Source organism: Tachyglossus aculeatus, chromosome 21 (genome assembly GCF_015852505.1).
Source record: "Tachyglossus aculeatus isolate mTacAcu1 chromosome 21, mTacAcu1.pri, whole genome shotgun sequence".
Lineage (NCBI taxonomy): Eukaryota > Metazoa > Chordata > Mammalia > Monotremata > Tachyglossidae > Tachyglossus > Tachyglossus aculeatus.
The window spans coordinates 4,933,324-4,952,709 of record NC_052086.1 but is presented as its reverse complement, the minus strand read 5'-3'; the positions used below and the strand labels follow the sequence as shown (position 1 = coordinate 4,952,709).

Below are 19,386 nucleotides of genomic sequence, written 5' to 3'. Positions count from 1 at the left end.
CCCAGGACCTCTGACTCCCAGTTAATTCATACCTGGCTGTAAACTGCTCTGCCCCTCAACCGTTCTGGAGGGCAGGGTCTCTGTCTACCGCTTTTGGTATTCTCTCCCTAGCGCTCAGGACAGCACGGGAGGTGATCAAACAATACCTCTGACCGGCTGTCTGAGTGACTTGTTTCTGAGAACCCGGGGAACTGGGGAGCTCCAGTTTTCAGGGGGTGACTTCCCTCTGTTCAATACAGCAGTCTGGAGAAGAAAAGAGCATCACGCCCCTGCCCATCTTGTCAGATTCTCTCCCGGCCCAAGCAAGGAGGAGGAGAGGCGCCTCTTGTATTAACACAGAAAGCCGGAGCCAGGGGAGATTAACGCTTCATTACGGGGGCCAAGGCGCTTTCCAGAGACTCCTGTATTTAATTAGAAGAAGGAATCAGTCAATCTCATTTCAATTAACTCGCTGCGCTCACCATATTCCGTTTGCTTCCCTTTGATAATATTTTCATTTCATTTCAGGCTTAGATCAACGGTGCCCATTTACCAATAACCGATTAACCGGCAAGGTTAATTTCCCCCCTTCTTTTGTTAGACTTCGGATCACACGCGACATTTCTTTCAACCCTGCCAGAAACCCCGGTTTATTTCCTGGCCCGATCCGGGGCCTCGGAGTTCTCTCTCTCTCGACCTCGACTGAGATGGCCCTTCCTGATTTAGAGTCCAGTGCATTTCATTTTAATTATGCTTCTGTTTAATCCAGCATTTCTGATTTATCGCCATTCGCCGGTAATTACAAGCAGGCCGCCCTGGTGACAGAAAACTAAATGGGCTAGGGGAAATGAGATCAAGCATTCTGCGCTTCTTGGCTCCAGAACGGATTTCAAACATGGCCGATAAAAGCGGTCCCCGTCTGCTCTCTCCTGTCTGGGATCCCCTTTAGGAACTCCAGAATTGTGCTTGGCCCCAGGGAGTATCCTTGTAGACGTTCAATTCTTTCCGCCCTAATAATGGAAAGAACTGGGGAAGCAGGGTGGTCTCGTGGATAGACTGTGGGACCTGGGTTCTAATCCTGGCTCCGCCACTTGTCAGATTAAGCGCTTAGTTCAGTGCTCTGCATACTGTAAGCGCTCAATAAATACGATTGAATGAATGAATGTGTGACCTTGAGCAAGTCACTTCTCTTGGAGAAGCAGAATGGCAGAGTGGATAAGTCTTAGGAGACAGAAGGACCTGGGTTCTAATCCCGGCTCCACCACTTTCATTCATTCATGAGCCCGTTGTTGGGTAGGGACCGTCCCTATATGTTGCCGACTTGTACTTCCCAAGCGCTTAGTACAGTGTTCGGCACACAGTAAGCGCTCAATAAATATGATTGAATGAATGAATGAATTCAATCGTATTTTTATTGAGCGTTTACTGCATGCAGAGCGCTGTACTGAGTGCTTTGTCTGCTGTGTGACCTTGGGCAAGTCATTTCACTTCTCTGGGGCTCAGCTGCCTCATCTGGAAAATGGGGATTAAGACTGAGGCAATGAATGAATTCAATCGTATTTTTATTGAGCGTTTACTGCATGCAGAGCGCTGTACTGAGTGCTTTGTCTGCTGTGTGACCTTGGGCAAGTCATTTCACTTCTCTGGGGCTCAGCTGCCTCATCTGGAAAATGGGGATTAAGACTGAGGCCCATGTGGGACACGGACTGTGTTCAACCTGATTAGTTTAGATCTACGCCAGTGCTTAGAACAGTGCCTGGCACATAGTAAGCGCCTAACGAATACCATAAAAAATACTGCTGTGGATTGAGGTTGTTCTGTCATCTTTTAGGGAGAGTCTGTCCCCCATTCTATCCATCAATCACTCCATCCATCAATGGCATTTATTGAGTGCTTACTGTGTGCAGAGCACTGTACTAAGTGCTTGGGAATGTACAACACGACAGGGTTGATAGACACAATCCCGCTGGCCGCAGGAAGCTAGCAATCTCCGGAGGGAGGCAGACATTAAGAAACAGGCAAGGTGGGGAATTACATCATCATCATCATCATCTATCGTATTTATTGAGCGCTTCCTATGTGCAGAGCACTGTACTAAGCTCTTGGGAAGTACAAATTGGCAACATATAGAGACAGTCCCTACCCAACAGTGGGCTCACAGTCTAAAAGGGGGAGACAGAGAACAAAACCAAACATATTAACAAAAGAAAATAAATAGAATAGATATGTACAAATAAAATAAATAAATAAATAGAGTAATAAGTATGTACAAACATATATACATATATACAGGTGCTGTGGGGAAGGGAAGGAGGTAAGATGGGGGGTATGGAGAGGGGGACGAGGTGGAGAGGAAGGAAGGGGCTCAATCTGGGAAGGCCTCCTGGAGGAGGTGAGCTCTCAGCAGGGTCTTGAAGGGAGGAAGAATTACAGACACTCAATCAACCAATCGCATTTACTGAGCACTTTCTTTGTGTGGAGCACTGTACTAAGCCCTTGGGAACAAAGCAGCATGGCACAGTGGATACAGCCTGGGCCTGGGAGTCAGAAGGTCCTGGGTTCTAATCCCACCTCCACCACGTGTCTGCTGTGTGACTTTGGGCAAGTAACTTCACTTCTCTGGGCCTCAGTTACCTCATCTGTAAAATGGGGGTTAAATTCCATTCCCGACTACTTAGACTTCAAGTCCCAAGTGGGACAGGGGCTGAGTCCAACCTGATTATCTTGTTTCTACCCCAGTGCTTAGAAAAGTACCTGACATTTAGTAAGTGCTTCACAAGTACCATTAGTGAAAAAATGTCAATGGGAGCTCTAATAATAATAACCTTGGTAATTACCAGGCACTCTCCTAAGCGCTGGGGTGGATACAAGCAAATCAGGTTGGACAAAGTCCCTGTCCCACCTGGGGCTCACAATCTCAAACCCCATTTTACAGATGAGGGAACTGAGGCCCCGAGAAGTGAGGTGACTTGTCCAAGGTCACCCGGCAGACAAGTGGCAGATCCTTTCTGGCAGACCTGCTGAAGAGCAGGGCGTTTTTGCTGTGGGCTGAGCTTTCTGTCATGTCACAGGTGGGAAGGAAGAGATGATCCATTTAGGGATGAGAGATGGGAAACTACTGGAGGACCACGAGTTTACTAAGGACAGGAAAATCCTATAGACAATAAGCCCATTGTGGGCACCGAATGTATCCACCTCACCTGCCTCCTCAAAAATCTCTGGTGTTTGCCTATCAACCTCCGTATCTAGCAAAAACTCCGCATTATTGGCTTTAAAGCTGACCGTCCCCTCTCCCCCTCTTACCTCGCCTCCCTTCTCTCCTTCTCCCTCTCAGCCCACACATTCCACTCCTCTGTTGCAGCTAACCTTCTAACTGGGCCTCCATCTCACCTGTCTTGCCTGGCCCACGTCCTACCTCTGGCCTGGAACGCCCTCCCTCCTCAAATCTGCCAAACAATCACACATCCCCCCTTCAAAGCTCTACTGAAGGCCCATCTCCTCCAGGCCTTCCCAGACTAAGCCCCGCTTTTCCTCAGCTCCCCCTCCCTTCCGCATCAACTCGACTCGCTCCCTTGACTCTCCCCTCCTGCCCCACAGCACTTAGGTATGTATGTATTAATCTCTAATTCTATTTATTTATATTGATGCCCGTTTACTTGTTTGGATGTCTGTCTCCCCTGCACCAGACTGTAAGCCCAGTGTGGGCAGGGATTGTCTCTCTTTATTGCTGAATTGTACTTTCCATGTGCTTAGTATAGTGTTCTGCACACAGTAAGTGCTCAATAAATATGACTGACCAACTGAATGAATATCATTACATTGTCCTCTCCCAAGCGTTTAGTCCAGTGCTCTGCACACAGTAAGTGCTCAATAAATACCATCAACTGGTTGATTTGCTCCCTTTGTTCCTTCCCGCTTCCCAGCCCCACAGCACTTATGTACATATCTGACATTTGTTTATATAAAGAATAATAATAATAATTACGGTATTTGTTAAACTCTTACTGTGTGCCAGGCGCTGTACTAAGCGCTGGGGTAGATACAAGCAATTTGGGTTGGACACACTCCCTGTCCCAAATGGGGCTCCCAGTCTCAGTTCCCATTTTCCATTTTCCTGAGGCCCAGAGAATTGAAGTGACTTGCCCAGGGTCACACGGCAGACCAGTGGCGGAGTAGGGATTAGAACCCATGACCTCTGACTCCCAGGCCCATGCTCTAAAAGCAACGTGGCTCAGTGGAAAGTGCTTAGTACAGTACTCTGCACACAGTAAGCACTCAATAAATACGATTGAATGAATGAGAGAGCCTGGGCTTTGGAGTCAGAAGTCAGGGGTTCAAATCCCGGCTCCGCTAATTGTCAGCTGTGTGACTTTGGGCAAGTCACTTCACTTCTCTGTGTCTCAGTGACCTCATCTGTAAAATGGGGATGAAGACTGTGAGCCCCACGTGGGACAACCTGATCACCTTGTAACCTCTCCAGTGCTTAGAACAGTGCTTTGCACATAGTAAGCACTTAACAAATGCTATTATTGTTATTATTATTATTATTATTATTATTATTATTATTATCCACTACACTCTTCTGAGTGCCTACTACAGGGCTCTGCATACAGTAAGTGCTCAATCAGTCAATCAATCAATCATTTTTTCTGTGTGCAGAGCACTGTACTAAGCACATCGGAGAGTATGCTAGCACAACATAATGGACGCATTCCCTGCCCACAACGAGCTTAGAGTCTAGATGGGGGAGACAGGCATGAATAGAAATCAATAAATGCGGATATGGACATAAGTGCTGTGGGGCTGGGTGGGAGGATGAATAAAGAGAGCAAGTCAGGGTGACGCAGAAGGGAGTGGAAGAAAAGGAAAAGGAAAATACCATCGATTAATTGACTGACTGCGTTCTTACCCTGTGCAGAGCATCAGTAAGGGGAGCGACCTAGTGGAAAGAATCACAGGACCTGGGTTCTAATCCTGCCTCTGCCACTTGCCTGCTGTGTGACCTTGGGCAAGTCGCAGCACTTCTACTTGGACTGTGAGCCCCTTGTGGGACGGGGATTGTGTCCCACTTGATCAAATGGTGTCTACCTCAGTGCTTAGTACAGTGCTTGTCAAATAGTAAAGCGCTTAACAAGTACCATCAGAGCTATCATTCTCTGTGCCTTGGTCTCATCATCTCATCAAGTGCTGACAAGTCTAGAGAAGACCCATTGTTCAATCAGTGGTATTTACCGAGCGCTCACTGTGACTACTGACTACAAGCCAACCGAACGAGCAGACAGATTCCCTGCCCACAGTGAGTTTCCAATCTAGAGGAGGAGAGAGAGAGACAGTCATAGGAATAAATCAGTCATTCATCAGAAGATAACCCTGGGCGTGCGCGCCTTACCTGGGGCTGAGGACGCTGAGGCGATCAGCAGGCTGACTGCAGAGGCTCCGGGCTCCGCTGGCGCGGGACGGCGAGGACCAGCCCAGGGAGGTGCTCAGCCAGGATCCGACGCTCGCTTGCGGGTGAGAGCTCGTGGCCGAGCCCGCCGGTGACCCGCTCGCCCTGTAACGGACACGGAACAGTCGGTTTATCCGCGGGCTTTCCGCCCATGAACCGCTGGGCATGGGATTGGAGTGGCGCTGAGTGCAACTGAGGGGTGCTGAGCTGCGCTGAGCGGTCCCAAGTGCCCAGGGCCGGCGGAGTCACCCTGCCTGATCCCCAGGCCCACCAGTACCAGCTGATGCCGCCGGGGCATGGCTGGAAGCTGGAAATCGAGTGGTCCCTGAGGAAAGAGGGTGGGGCTGGGGGTCAGTAGCCTTGGGCTCCAACCCCTGCTCTAGCCCTTTCCTGCTGTGTGCCTTTAGACAAGTCACTGGCCCTCTCTGGACTTCAGTTTCCTCATCTGTAAAATGGGGACAAAATTCTTCTTCTCCCTCTTGTTTAGACTGTGAGTGCCTTATGGGCCCGTGTCTGACTCTGATTAGACTGTGTCCATCTCAGGGCTTGGCACGTGGCAAATGCTTAACAAACAGCACTATTATCACTATTACTTCAGTGATATTTGCTAAGCACTTACCATGTTTCAAGCACTGTTCAAAGTACTGGACTAGATACAAGATAATCTAGTCGACATAGTCCCTACCCTATATGGGACTCACAGTGTCAATAGCAGAGAGAACAGGTATTGAATCCCCATTTTAATAATAATAATTGTGGTGTTTGTTAGGCGCTTTCTATGTGCCAGGCGTTGTACTAAGCGCTGGGGTGGATACAAGCAAATTGGATTGGACACAGTCCATGACCCACGTGGGGCTCACAATCTCAATCCCCATGTAACAGATGAGGTAACTGAGACACAAAGTGTGTGACTTTCCTAAGGTCACACAGCGGACAAGTGGTGGAACCAGAATGATTATCATTGTTATTATTGTTATTATTGGTTTTATCCCAGCTCAGCCATTGTCCTGATGAGTGACTTTAGACATGTCACTCCACCTGTCTGGACCTCAATCTCCTCATCTACTTCTCCCTACCTCCCAGGCCTATTGCAAGGATAAACTGAGATCATGAAGGTAAAAATGCTTTGGAACAAAAAAAGCGCTCAACAACTGACAAGAGCTCACCATCCTCCTTCCTGAGCTATTTTTATTCCTAATAGTAGCAGGAATTGATTTGAGGTGGCGTGGCTCTGGTCTACTCAGGGGTGTCACTTACCGCCGCCTGGGGGAACATGTAGACTCCAGCGTGGTCTGGACACTGTGACCAAGGAACAGGAAAGGACAAATGATAAATCACCTATTTATTTATCTTGATGTCTGTCACCCCCTCTAGACCGGAAGCTCGTTACGAGCAGGGAACGTGACTGCTAACTTATGTTAATGTCTGTCTTCCCCTCTAGACTGTAATAATGTAATATTTATAATAATATGAGAAGTGGTACTTCATTAAGTGATTACTATGTGCCTTGCACTGAACTCAGCTCTGGGGAGATGCGAGATAATCAGCTTGGACACAATCCCTGTCCCACAGCGCTTAGTACAGTGCTCTGCACATAGTAAGCGCTCAATAAATACGATTGATGACAGGGAAAAGGACTGAATCCCCACTTTAACAATCCATCAGTGGTATTTATTGAGCACTTACCTTGTGCAGAGCACTGGACGAAGCATTTGGGAGAACACAATACAACGGAGTTGGTAGTTATGATCCCTGCCCACAATGATCTTAGGGTCTAGAGCTACTACAGATGGGGAAACTGAGGCCCAGATAAGTGAAGAGACTATTTATTGATTTATTTTACTTGTACATATCTATTCTATTTATTTTATTTTGTTAATATGTTTTGTTTTGTTCTCTGTCTCCCCCTTCTAGACTGTGAGCCCACTGTTGGGTAGGGACCGTCTCTATATGTTGCCAACTTGTACTTCCCAAGCGCTTAGTACAGTGTTCTGCACACAGTAAGCACTCAATAAATATGACTGATTGCCCAAGGTCTCACAGCAGGCAAGTGACAGAGCCGGGATGAGAACCCAGGTCCCCTGACTCCCAGGCCTGGACTCTTTCCATTGGTTGATGCTGCTTCTCTGCTTCTCTTCTATATCTGTAATTTATTTATTATATTGATAATGCATTTATTTATATATGTAATTTATTATAGTTGTAATGTACTTATTTATTTATGTATATTAATATCTGTCCCCTTCTCTAGACTGTGAGCTTGTTGGTTGCAGGGGATGTGACTGTTTATTGTTGTATTGTCCTTTCCCAAGCACTTACTACAGTGCTTTGCACATGGTAAGCGCTCAATAAATATGACTGAATGAACTGATGAACGAATGAATGTTTCTAGAGACAAATGGGCCAGTTTTTTTCAGTGAAAATCAGCCCCCTCTTTTGCTGTAACGTAAATTTCCATCATCAACATCAATGGTATTTATTGAGCGCGTACTATGTGCAGAGCACTGTACTAAGTGCTTGGGAGAGTACAGTACAACAGAGTTGCCAGACACATCCCCTGTCCACAACAACCAATCAAACAGTAGAGAAGCAGGGTGGCTTAGTGGAAAGAGCCCGGGCTTGGGAATCAGAGGTCATGGGTTCTAATCCCGGCTCTGCCACTTGCCAGCTATGTGACCTTGGGCAAGTCACTGCACTTCTCTGTACCTCAGTTACCTCATCTGTAAAATGGGGATTAAGACTGTGAGCCCCACCTGGGACAACCTGATAACCTTGTATATCCCCAGTGCTAACAGCAGTGCTTGGCACATAGTAAGCACTTAACAAATACCATTATTATTATTATTACCGCTAGTATTACTGAGAGCTCACTGTGCTCAGAGCACTGGACTAAGCAGGTTGGGGAGTACAATATAAAAACGTTGGCAGACACATTCCCTGTCCACAGCACATTTAGAGCAGATATTTGGGCTAGAATACTATGCGCTTCACAAACAGTAAGCACTTAACCAATACCCTACCACTGTGTGGCTTAGTGGACAGAGCACTGGCCTGAGAGTCAGAGGGATCTGGGTTCTAATCCTGGCTCCGCCACAAGTCTGCTGTGTGACCTTGGGCCAGTAACTTCACTTCTCCAGGCCCCAGTTCCCTACTCTGTAAAATGGGGATTGAGAGCATGAGCCTCAAGTGCGACAAGGACTGTGTCCAACTTGATTAACTTGTCTCTATCTCTTGCTTAGAACAGTGCTTGGCACATGGCAAGCACTTAAGAAGTACCATAATTATTATTATTATTACTACTACAACAACTACTACTACTACTACTACAACAACTATTACTACTACTACTTGTTTTGTCTTATGCCGTCGAGTCGTTTCCAACCCATAGTGACACCACGGACACGTATCTCCCAGAACCCCCAGCTCTCCACCTGCCATCGTTCTGGTAGTGCACCCACAGAGTTTTCTTGGTCAAAATCCAGAAGTGGTTTACCACTGCCACCTTCCGCACAGTAGACTCAAGTCTCCACCCTCGACTCTCCCCCACACCACTGCTGCCCAGCAAGGGCGAGTTTTGACTTATAGCAGATTGCCTTCCACTCGCTAGCCACTGGCCAGGCTAGGAATGGAATGGGCAGGCCTCTGCTTGACTCTCCTTCCCATAGCCAGGACTGGTAGAGGACTGGAAACTCTCCGGGTGCCACCCTGAGAGGGGACTACTATTACTACCACTACTAAATGATAATAATCACTCTCCTTTTTCCCCGAAAGCCAAACTTCTGGCTACATCTGCCTCTGGGCAGGCCCACCTCTGTCCCCTCCCTCGACTTTAATTGTCCCGACCACGGCTCTAGCCCACTTCGAACGCCGGCCCGGTGGCGTTCTCAGCCCGGCGGTTACCTTTCGGTGTCGCTGTCGTCACTAGACTCCACCTCTTCCAGGGCGAGCTGAAGATCGGCGATCCGCCTGATGGCCGTCTCGAGGTCCGCCTGCAACGTCTGCCTCGCAGCCGACAGTTCTTCCACGTGCTTCTCCTAGGAGCCAGACACCCGCAGGTTGACTTTAAGCAAGACTGCCCTGCGCAATGTTTCATGTTTTGTTTTGTTTTTGTGGTATTTGTTAAGTGCATCCTACTTGCCAGGCACTGCACTAAGCACTGGGGTAGTCACAAGTTAATCAGGTTGGACACAATCTCTGTCCCAAAAGGGGCTCACGGTCTTCATCCTCATTTTACAGATGAGGGCCCTGAGGCCCAGAGAAGTGAAGTGACTCATCCAAGGTCACAGAGAGGACAAATGGCAGATTTGAGATTATCTGTACTGATGTCTGACTCCCCCTCCGCATACCGTAAGCTCGTTGTGGGTAGGTAATGTGTCTATTCATTGTTGTTCTGTACTCTCCTAAGCGCTTAGTATAGTGCTCCGTGTAGAGTAAGTGCTCAATAAATATGATTGAATGAATGAATGAACCCAGATAATAATTCTGGTATTTGTTAAGCACTTACTATGCGCCAGGCACTGTACTAAGCACTGGGGTGGATACAAACAAATCAGGCTGGAAGCAGTCCCTGTCCCGCACAGGGCTCCCAGTCTTCATCGCTGCTTCATGAGAAGCAGCGTGGCTCAGTGGAAAGAGCCCGGGCTTTGGAGTCAGTGGTCATGGGTTTGAAACCCGGCTCCACCAATTGTCAGCTGTGTGACTTCGGGCAAGTCACTTAACTTCTCTGTGCCACAGTTCCCTCATCTGTAAAATGGGGATTAAGACTGTGAGCCTCCTGTGGGACAACCTGATCACCTTGTATCCCCCAGCGCTTAGAACAGTGTTTTGCACATAGTAAGCACTTAAAAAATGCCATCATTATTATTACTAATCCCCACTTTACAGATGAGGTTACAGGCCCAGAGAGGGGAAGCAGCTTGCCCAAGGCCACACAGCAGACAAGTGGCAGGGCTGAGATTAGAACTCGTGACCTTCAGACTCCCAGGCCCGGGCTCTAACCACTGGGTGACGCTGCCGGGCTGGGTCCTCCAGGCAGGATGATGACATTAGATCAGAAGCAGTGCTGGGAAGATGATGCAGACCGGTGACGGGGCCTGAGTAGCCGGCCAACGGACGGGGCCAGAGGAAGCACCCGGTGGGCCAGCAATGCGCCTGCCCTTTCTGTTGCATTTCCCAATAGGCTTTGCACCTGGCGGCCCCTCGATGGAGAAGCGAAGGGGCTCCGGGGAAAGGGCACCGGCCTGGGAGTCGGAAGACTTGGGTTCTAATCCCGATGCCATCACGAGCCTGCGGTGCGACCGTGGGCAAGTCACTGAACTGCTCTGTGCCTCCATTCCATCAACTGTAAAATGGGGATTCCAAACCCCTGCCCCTTCCTCTTAGCCTTGGCGCTCCATATGGGACAGAGATCAGGTCTCCTCTGATTGTATTGTATCTTCCCCAGTGCTTGATGCAGAGGAAGTATTTACATTCCATTATTATAATTATTACTATTATTACTACTATTACAATACCATAATTTCTACTTATAATTTCTAAGAGCAGCATGGCTTAGTAGAAAGAACCCAGGCTTGGGAGTCAGAGGTCATGGGTTCTAGTCCCGCCTCTGCCACCTGTCAGCTGGGCGACTTTGAACAAGTCACTTTGCTTCTCTGCCTCAGTGATCTCATCTGTCAAATGGGGATTAAGACTGTGAGCCCCACGTGGGACAACCTGATCACCTTGTATCCACCCCTGTGCTTAGAATGTGCTTGGCCCAGAGTAAGCTCTTAACAAATCCCATCATTACTGTTGTTATTATTATTATCCCTATTACTGTTAATACAACAATGAGGATGACAACTTCTACTACTAAAAAGCTCAGCAAATAGTTTTCTGAATTGCAACATTAGGACAGGCCCCCAAGAGACAACTGTGGAAATCATCCAGTTAACTTCATGTTTGTGTTGGTTTCCACTCTGTTGGATTGGACGCTCCTTGAGGGCAGGGACTTAGTCTGCTATTTCTCTTGCATCTCCCCTTCAGGGCTGAGAACACTGCCAATCGATCAAAGGCCATGGTGAGCACTTACTTTGTGCAGAGCACTGAACCAAGTGCCAGAGCGAGGCCAAGAGACTAGTAATAATAATGATAATAACAATCATAATATCTATTGTTAAGGGCCACCTATGAGTCAAGCACTGTACTTAGTGGTAGATACAGGATAATCAGGTTCCACATGACGTCCGCATTCTAAGTAGGAGGGAGAAAAGGAATTGAATCCCCATTTACAGATGAGAGAACTGAAGCACGGGGAAGGTAAGTGACTTGCCCGAGGTTATATGGCAGAAAAGTGGCGGAGCTGGAATTAAATTACATTAGATTAGCAAGATACGTCTTGTCTTATGCCGTCTAGTCATTTCCGACCCATAGCCACACCCTGGACACATGTCTCCCAGAACGCCCTGCTCTCCATCTACAATGGTTCTGGTAGTGGATCCACAGAGTTTTCTTGGTTAAAATCCAGAAGCCACCTTCCGTGCAGTAAACTCGAGTCTCCGCCCTCTACTCTCTCCCGTGCTGCTGCTGCCCAGCATGGGGGAGTTTTGACTAGTAGCAGATGGCCTGCCACTCGCTAGCCACTGCCCAAGCTAGGAATGGAGTGGGTAGGCCTCTGCTTGACTCTTCTTCCCGTAGCCGAGACTGGTAGAGGACCAGAAACTCTCCAGGTGCCACCCTGAGAGGGTAGCAAGATATGTACCTAAGAATTTTTGTCAGTTGATCATATTTATTGTCAGTCAATTGTATTTACTAAGTAGTTATATGTGCAGAGCACTTAAGCGCTAAGGATGAATGTTGAATTGTTCCATCCTGGGAAGACTTCCTGGAGGAGGTAGGATTTTTTTTTTTAAGGGGACTTCGAAGAAAGGGAGGGTATGGGTAGGTATTCCACCAAATAACTTCAGATGCTGATGATAATGGCCAGAGAAGCATTTCGGCCTAGTGGAAAGAGCCCAGGCCTGTGAGTCAGAGAACTTATGTTCTCATCTCAGCTCTGCCGCTTGTCTGCTGTGTGACCGTGGACAAGTCACTCCACTTCACTATTCCTCAGTTCCTTTATCTGAGAAGTGGGGATTAAATCCTCTCCTCCCTCCAATTAAGACTGTGAGCCCCATATGGGACAAGGATTGGGTCCAACCTGATAGACTTATATCTACCTCGGTGCCTAGAACAGTTGTTTGACACCTAACAAGCACTTAACAGACACCATTTAAAAACAAAAAAAGTTAACGGTGGGGTGGTCGGAAAAGAGGAGAGCGCACAGGTGAGAAGACAAACCTTCTAGAGAGAGGGAAAAAAAATTCCGGGTGAAAGGAACGAGACAAAACCAAGATTGATCCTCCAGCACCTCTGGAAGGGAACAGACTTTCTCCCATGGCTGCTTTTGTCACCCTGTGGCATCTACTGACCGTTCATTTAATCATATTTAATGAGCTCTTGTTGTCCTAAGCGCTTGGGAGAGTCCAATACAACACTAAGCATACCCATTCCCTGCCCACGCGAGCTCACAGTCAAGAAGGGAGGAGACAGACATCAATATAAATAAAATGCCAGATAAGGACATAAGCGGTGTGGGTCTGGGGCAGGGGGGAATCACAGAGGGAGTGAGTCAGAGTGACGCAGAGGGGAGAGGGAGAAAAGGAAATTGGGGGCTTAGTCTGGGAAGGCCTATTGGAGGAGATGGGCCTTCAATTAGGCTTGGAAGTGGGGAAGAGTGATCGTCTGTAGGATTTGAGGATGGGGGGTTGTTCCAGGCCTGGGGTCGGTGGTGAGATAGGTGAGATTGGGGCACCGTGAGATGGTCAGAACTAGAATGTGGAATCTCTTCAAGATTTTAGGGCTCAGAAAGAAATGAGACTTGATTTTAGGGCTCAGGGGGTTTCTAAGACACTGGCAGGGGCCAGACTGCATCAGGAAGGGGGAGAGGAGAAGGGCACAGGGGGAGCGCAGATACACTGCAGAACTGAACGTGATTGAAGCTGCCAGCTGCAAAATTGCCATCTCTGTGGTGACGAGGTGAGAGATGATTTGTTGTGTTGGTTGCGACAGGTCCTTGCAAAGGAGCCCACGGCCTGTCAGAGCAAATAATGAAAATCTTGGAATCCCGGTGAGCACAGGTCTAGGGGGCGGGGGAAGAAGGCTACTTCTTAAAAAAACATGTGGAGGAAAAGCCGGGCTCCCGCTACCCACAAAATCCCGAGCACTCTGGGAAACTCCCAGGGAGCGGGGGTGTGTGGAGGGGGCCGGGGGGGGGGGGGAATGGCATCTAATTTGCCAATTTTTAACCCCCATCTATCACTCAACCAGTGGTGTGGATTCATTCATTCAATCGTATTTACTGAGCGCTGTGTGCAGAGCACTGTACTAAGCACTTGGAAAGTACAATTCAGCAACAGATAGAGACAATCCCTATCCAACAACGGGCTCACAGTCTAGAATTGTGGATTGAGCGCTTTCTGTGTACAGCACACTGTACTAAGGTCTTGGGGGGTGTACAATAGTCAATGACATTAACTGAGCACTTACTGGGTGCACAGCATTGTACTAAGCACTTGGGAGAGGACAATAGAACAATAAACACACATTCCCTGACCACAACGAGCTGACAGTCTAGAGGTGAGCTACAGAGTGGGGAGACACATTCCCTGCCCATAGCAAGCTTACATCTACATCCTCCCGCTACCCCCTGCCCAAATTTAAAGGAGTAAGTTTTCCCTGGAAGATTTAGAACCAGAATTTGAGGTGAAGAAAGGCCTTGTTGGTCAAATGGTTAACTATGACTTTCTTTTTCCTTATAAATAATGCTATTATTTGTGAAGTGCTATGTTCCCTGCTCATTTGGAAAATGAAGAGTTGGGCTATTCCCTGCCTGCCCTGGTCTCTAAAAGCTGAATGACCTGGAACCAGCCGGGATCTTTCTCATCTTTATTTGCTCCTACTCCTCCAATAATAATAATAATGATGGCATTTATTAAGCGCTTACTATGTGCCAAGCACTATTCTAAGCACTGGGGAGGTTGCAAGGTGATCAGGTTGTCCCATGGGGGGCTCACAGTCTTAATCCCCATTTTATAGATGAGGTAACTGAGGCACAGAGAAGTGAAGTGACTTGCCCAAAGTCACACAGCTGACAAGTGGCGGAGCTGGGATTTGTGACCTCTGACTCCAAAGTCCGTGCTCTTTCCACTAAGCCACGCTGCTTCTCTTTTCTCCAACCTTGTACAAATCCCTTCACCAATTTCCTCCATCCCGCAGAAGGCTCTTGGTGAGTGGGATGAAAGAGGCGGGCAAGGAGGAGGAGGTGCGGCAGATTTTAATACAATAAGGAGTGTCGTCAGTTGAAATAAATGCCCTCGCTTGGTGCAGAACAAACTTAAGCTGGTGATTACCGATATGAGCCATTAAGCAAAATAGCATCAACTGATAAAGTACAAGAAGCAATTCCCCCAAGCACACTGATAAGAGAAATGACCAAAATAATTCTCAGCACTTGGAAAAATCTCTGCAATTAATGAAAGATCATTGGTTGTATTCTATTTCTCCGACATCGACACCAGAGAAAATTAATACCACTGAGCATCGGGAGCGGTGCTGTGAACTTGCTTACTCTATTGAGAGAAATAAATGTCTGATTGGTTTATAAATCTAAGCACTAATACATCCTATGATCTCCCTAGGACTTATTACGCAAATAGAGTATTTTCTTGTGGACACCTAATCTTCTCTTTCATTTGGCCAGCTTATTTCACACCAAAATAAGAGTTTTCCTTTTCAAAACAGAGCCTGGGAGGCTGATGAGTAAACTTAACTAAAGGAAGATTTTAAAGGATAGGTTTCATTTGTTTGCGGGCAGGCAATGTGTCTGCTTGCTATTGCACTGTATTCTCCCAAGCGCTTAGCACACAGTAAGCGCTCAATGAGTACGATTGAATGAATGAATGAATTTGTTTGTATCAAATTAGCATACCAGGCCGATTCAAGGTCCCCTTTGATGTCATCTGAGGGTAGGTTGGCTTGTTAGTGTCAGTAAATGATAATAACTGTGATACTTTTAAGCACTTACTATGTGTTACACACTGAACTAGGGGATGCGGTAGATGCGACAGTCGGGTTGGGCCCAGGCCCTGTCCTCCGTGGGATTCCCAGTCAAAGGAGAAGGGAAATCAGGCATCGAAACCCATTTTACAGATAAGGAAATGGAGGCCGAGAGAAAGCAAGTGGTTCGTTCAGGGGCATCCAGCAGGTAGATGGCAGAGCCGGGGAATTAGAACCCAAAGCCTGACTCCCAGGTTTGTGTTCTTTCCACTAGGCCATGCGTGTCAGTGATGTCTGTCTCCCATTCTCTAGACTTTGGTCTTGTCGTGGGTAGAGAATGTCACTGTTTATTGTTGTACTGTCCTTTCCCAAGCGCTTAGTACAGTGCTCTGCACACAGTAAGTGCTCAATAAATACGACAATAAATGAATGAATGAAAGGAGCCACAGAATATAAAGTCATAGCCCTCCTTCTTTGTGGCCGCCGTGATCTTTTACTTCCCATGCAAGCCAGTTCCTTATCAGGATCCCACAGAGCCTCTTCATCCCACCCCGGGGTTCCTGATGAGAAAACCTTTCCCTTGCAGCCCAACTCCAGTGCCAAATGTGACCTTGGGCAAATCACTTCACTTCTCTGGGCCTCAGTTCCCTCATCTGCAAAATGGGGATTCCCTTACCTGTTCTCCTTCCTGCTAAGACGGGGAGCCCCGTGTGAGACCTGCCTACCTTGGATCTAACCCAGTGCTTAGAAGAGTGCCTGGCACACAGTGAGTGCTTAACAAATACCATAAATAATCATGACATTTGTTAAGCGCTTACTATGTGCCAAGCACTGCTCCAAGAGCTGGGGAAGACAGAAGTTAATCAGGTCAGATATAGTCCTTGTACCATATGGGGTTTGCAGTATTTAAGTGCTTACTATGTGCCAAGCACTGCCCTAAGCACTGGGGAAGACAGAAGTTAATCAGGTCAGATATAGTCCTTGTACCATATGGGGTTTGCAGTATTTAAGTGCTTACTATGTGCCAAGCACTGCCCTAAGCACTGGGGAAGACAGAAGTTAATCAGGTCAGATATAGTCCTTGTCCCATATGGGGTTTGCAGTATTTGTTAAGTGCTTACTATGTGCCAAGCACTGCCCTAAGCGCTGGGGAAGACAGAAATTAATCAGGTCAGATATAGTCCTTGTCCCATATGGGGCTTGCAGTCTTTGTTAAGTACTTACAATGTGCCAGGCATTGTAATAACAACAATAATAATAATAATGATAGAATTTGTAAAGTGCTATGTGCCAAGCACTGTACTAAGCGGCGCTAGGGTGGATACAAGCTAATAGAGTTGGACACGATCCCTGTCCCTGTGGGGCTCCCAGTCTCAATCCCCATTTTCCAGATGAGGTAACTGAGGCCCAGAAAAGTGAAGCGACTTGCCCAAGGTCACACAGCAGACATGAGGCGGAACCGGGATTAGAACCCACGTCCTCTGGCCCTCGGACTCCCAAATCCGGGTTCTTTCCACTGGTGCTCCCCACCTCACGGTTGTTTCACCCCCACGCTGGAGGTGTCAATTTCCTGTTGGGAGCAGGTTCAAAAATGGGACAGAGGTTTAAGGGAGGATGGGCCCCGGGAGGGGTCATGTTTCTAAGACGTGGCTGCCATTGGGGATCTTTCTGACTGGAAAATCTCAGGTCCTGTCGGAGCTTCGTCCCCACAGCTGTGGGGATCGACGTCCCAACGGCGTCAACAGCCACCCTCTCCGCTGCAGTGAAATACCACAATTATTATTAATTATTTGTATTATTAACTGGGGGAAGGCACATAAGTAGCAGGGCCTAGTGGAAAGAGCCTGGGGCCTGGGAGTCAGTGGACCCGGGTTCTAATGCCAGCTCTGTCAATTGCTTGCTGTGTGACCTTGGGCAGTGAAATACCACAATTGTTATTAATTATTTGTACTATTTACTGGGGGAAGGCACGTAAGTAGCGGGGCCTAATGGAAAGAGCCTGGGGCCCGGGAGTCAGAGGACCAGGGTTCTAATCCTGGCTCTGTCGACTGTTTGCTATGTGACCTTGGGCAAGTCATTTCACTGCTCCCCATGCCTCAGTTCTCCAACCTACTTAGACTGTGAGCCCCGTGCGGTCCAGGGACTCTGTTCCAACTAAGTCACTTCTATCTACCCCGCGCTTAGAACAGTGGTTGACACGTAGTAAGCACTTAACAAGTACCATTAACAATGAAAACAGCAACCAAGGCCGCAGAGAAGGCAAGCGGTGGAGGCGGGGATAGAGCCCAGATGTCCTCCTGACACCCAGCCCCGAGTTTTGACCATTTAGCCACACCGCTTCTGGCAGAGCACAAAGATCCACCCATCTGCCCACTTCGGAATTCAGAAGAACCCCTTTTAAGGCCACCTTGGGGCAGGATTCCCAAATAGGGTAGGGAGGGGGATGAGAGGAGAGCCCAGAACTTGTATCTGTGACATTGGTAACCGTTTCATCCTGCTACCTGAACTCCAACAGGACGAAACTGGGCTGCCCAATTTTCTTGACGGGGGAATAATTACATCAACGTAATTCAATTTCCGATGCTAAAATGGTCTTCACCGCATCAGCTGACAATAAACTTTCCAACATCAGAAGGCGATGATTTCAGTAAGCGATGAGCAAAACGCCTTTGGCTGGCATTATTTCGGCTTAAATGAAACCCCGCCTCACCTCATCTCCGGGTACTTGCCAGGGAGGATTTTTTTTTAAGTTGGTGCAGTTGAACTGGAGAATTTAAGATTCCACCTTGTTGGAATTTTTAGACCCCAACCTCTGGTTCCTATATTTGGAGGGGCAGATTTTTCAACTCAGGCGGTAGAGAGACAAGCTGGCAAAGGTTTGGGCAAATCTGGAATATCCACAAATCTGTCCAGTCATAATTGCCATAACTGTGGCATTTGGAAAACAGAGGTGCCGACTGGAAAGAGCCCGGGCCTGCGAGTCAGAGGTTGTGGGTTCTAATCCCCTCTCTGTCACTGATCAGCTGTGAGACTTTGGACAAGTCACTTAGCTTCTCTATGTCTCAGTTACCTCATCTGTAAAATGGGGATTAAGACTGTGAGCCCAACGTGGAACAACCTAATTACCTGTCATCTACCCCAGCGCTTAGAACAGTGCTTGGGACATAGTAAGCGCTTAACACAAAAATGATAGTACTCTTTCCCAGTGCTTAGTACCATTCTGTCCACAACAAGTTGCTTAATGAACGCAATCACCACTACGACTTCTTCTTCAGGCGGAGGGCAAACGTCTGGTGGTTTGTTACCATAGTAACGGGTTCCAAGAGTGGTCCATATGGGTTATTTATAGGGAAAATTAGTTAGGGATACAGAGAGGCGGAGTTGGGGGGTGAGAGGGCTCATCTCCATATTAGAACGGATGCCAAGGAAGGACTAGTAGCACAATTCCTTCCACGTCCCGTTGCCATGGAGACAGGACACCGGGCTGGCTGGACAATTAGTCTGAGCTTGGGAAGCATTTCTTTCATTCATTCGTTCATTCAATCCTATTTATTATGCACGTACTGTGTGCAGAGCACTGTACTAAGTGCTTGGGAAAGTACAATACAACAATAAACAGTGACATTCCCTGCCCACAACGAGCTCACTGTCTAGAGGGGGGAAACAGACATCAAGACCAATTAATAAAATGACGATATGGATATAAGTGCTGTGGGGCTGGGAAGAGCAAAGGGAGCAAGTCAGGGTGACGCAGAAGGGAGTGGGAGATGAGGAAAGGTGGGGCTTAGTCCGGGAAGGCCTCTTGGAGGAGATGGGCCTTTGGTAAAGCTTTGAAGTGGGGAGAGTCATTATCTATGGGATTTGAGGAGGGAGGGCATTCCAGGCCA

General features: G+C 47.8%; 1 protein-coding gene and 1 non-coding gene across 2 annotated transcripts in view; both read right to left on the bottom strand.

Annotated features, from left to right (window-relative positions):
* Window positions 1–19,386, bottom strand: part of MYO18B (myosin XVIIIB) — a 149,371-nt gene that overhangs the window by 17,470 nt on the left and 112,515 nt on the right. The window contains exons 40-42 of the mRNA XM_038763467.1: window positions 9,326–9,459; window positions 6,683–6,724; window positions 5,369–5,530 (exon numbers count right to left, since the gene is read on the bottom strand). Of these exons, the coding sequence (XP_038619395.1) occupies window positions 5,369–5,530; window positions 6,683–6,724; window positions 9,326–9,459 (338 nt within the window). The remainder of the gene's footprint in view (window positions 1–5,368; window positions 5,531–6,682; window positions 6,725–9,325; window positions 9,460–19,386) is intronic.
* Window positions 9,003–9,140, bottom strand: LOC119943143. The gene has a single exon (XR_005455619.1). It is a non-coding gene; the product is annotated as a small nucleolar RNA SNORA7 (small nucleolar RNA).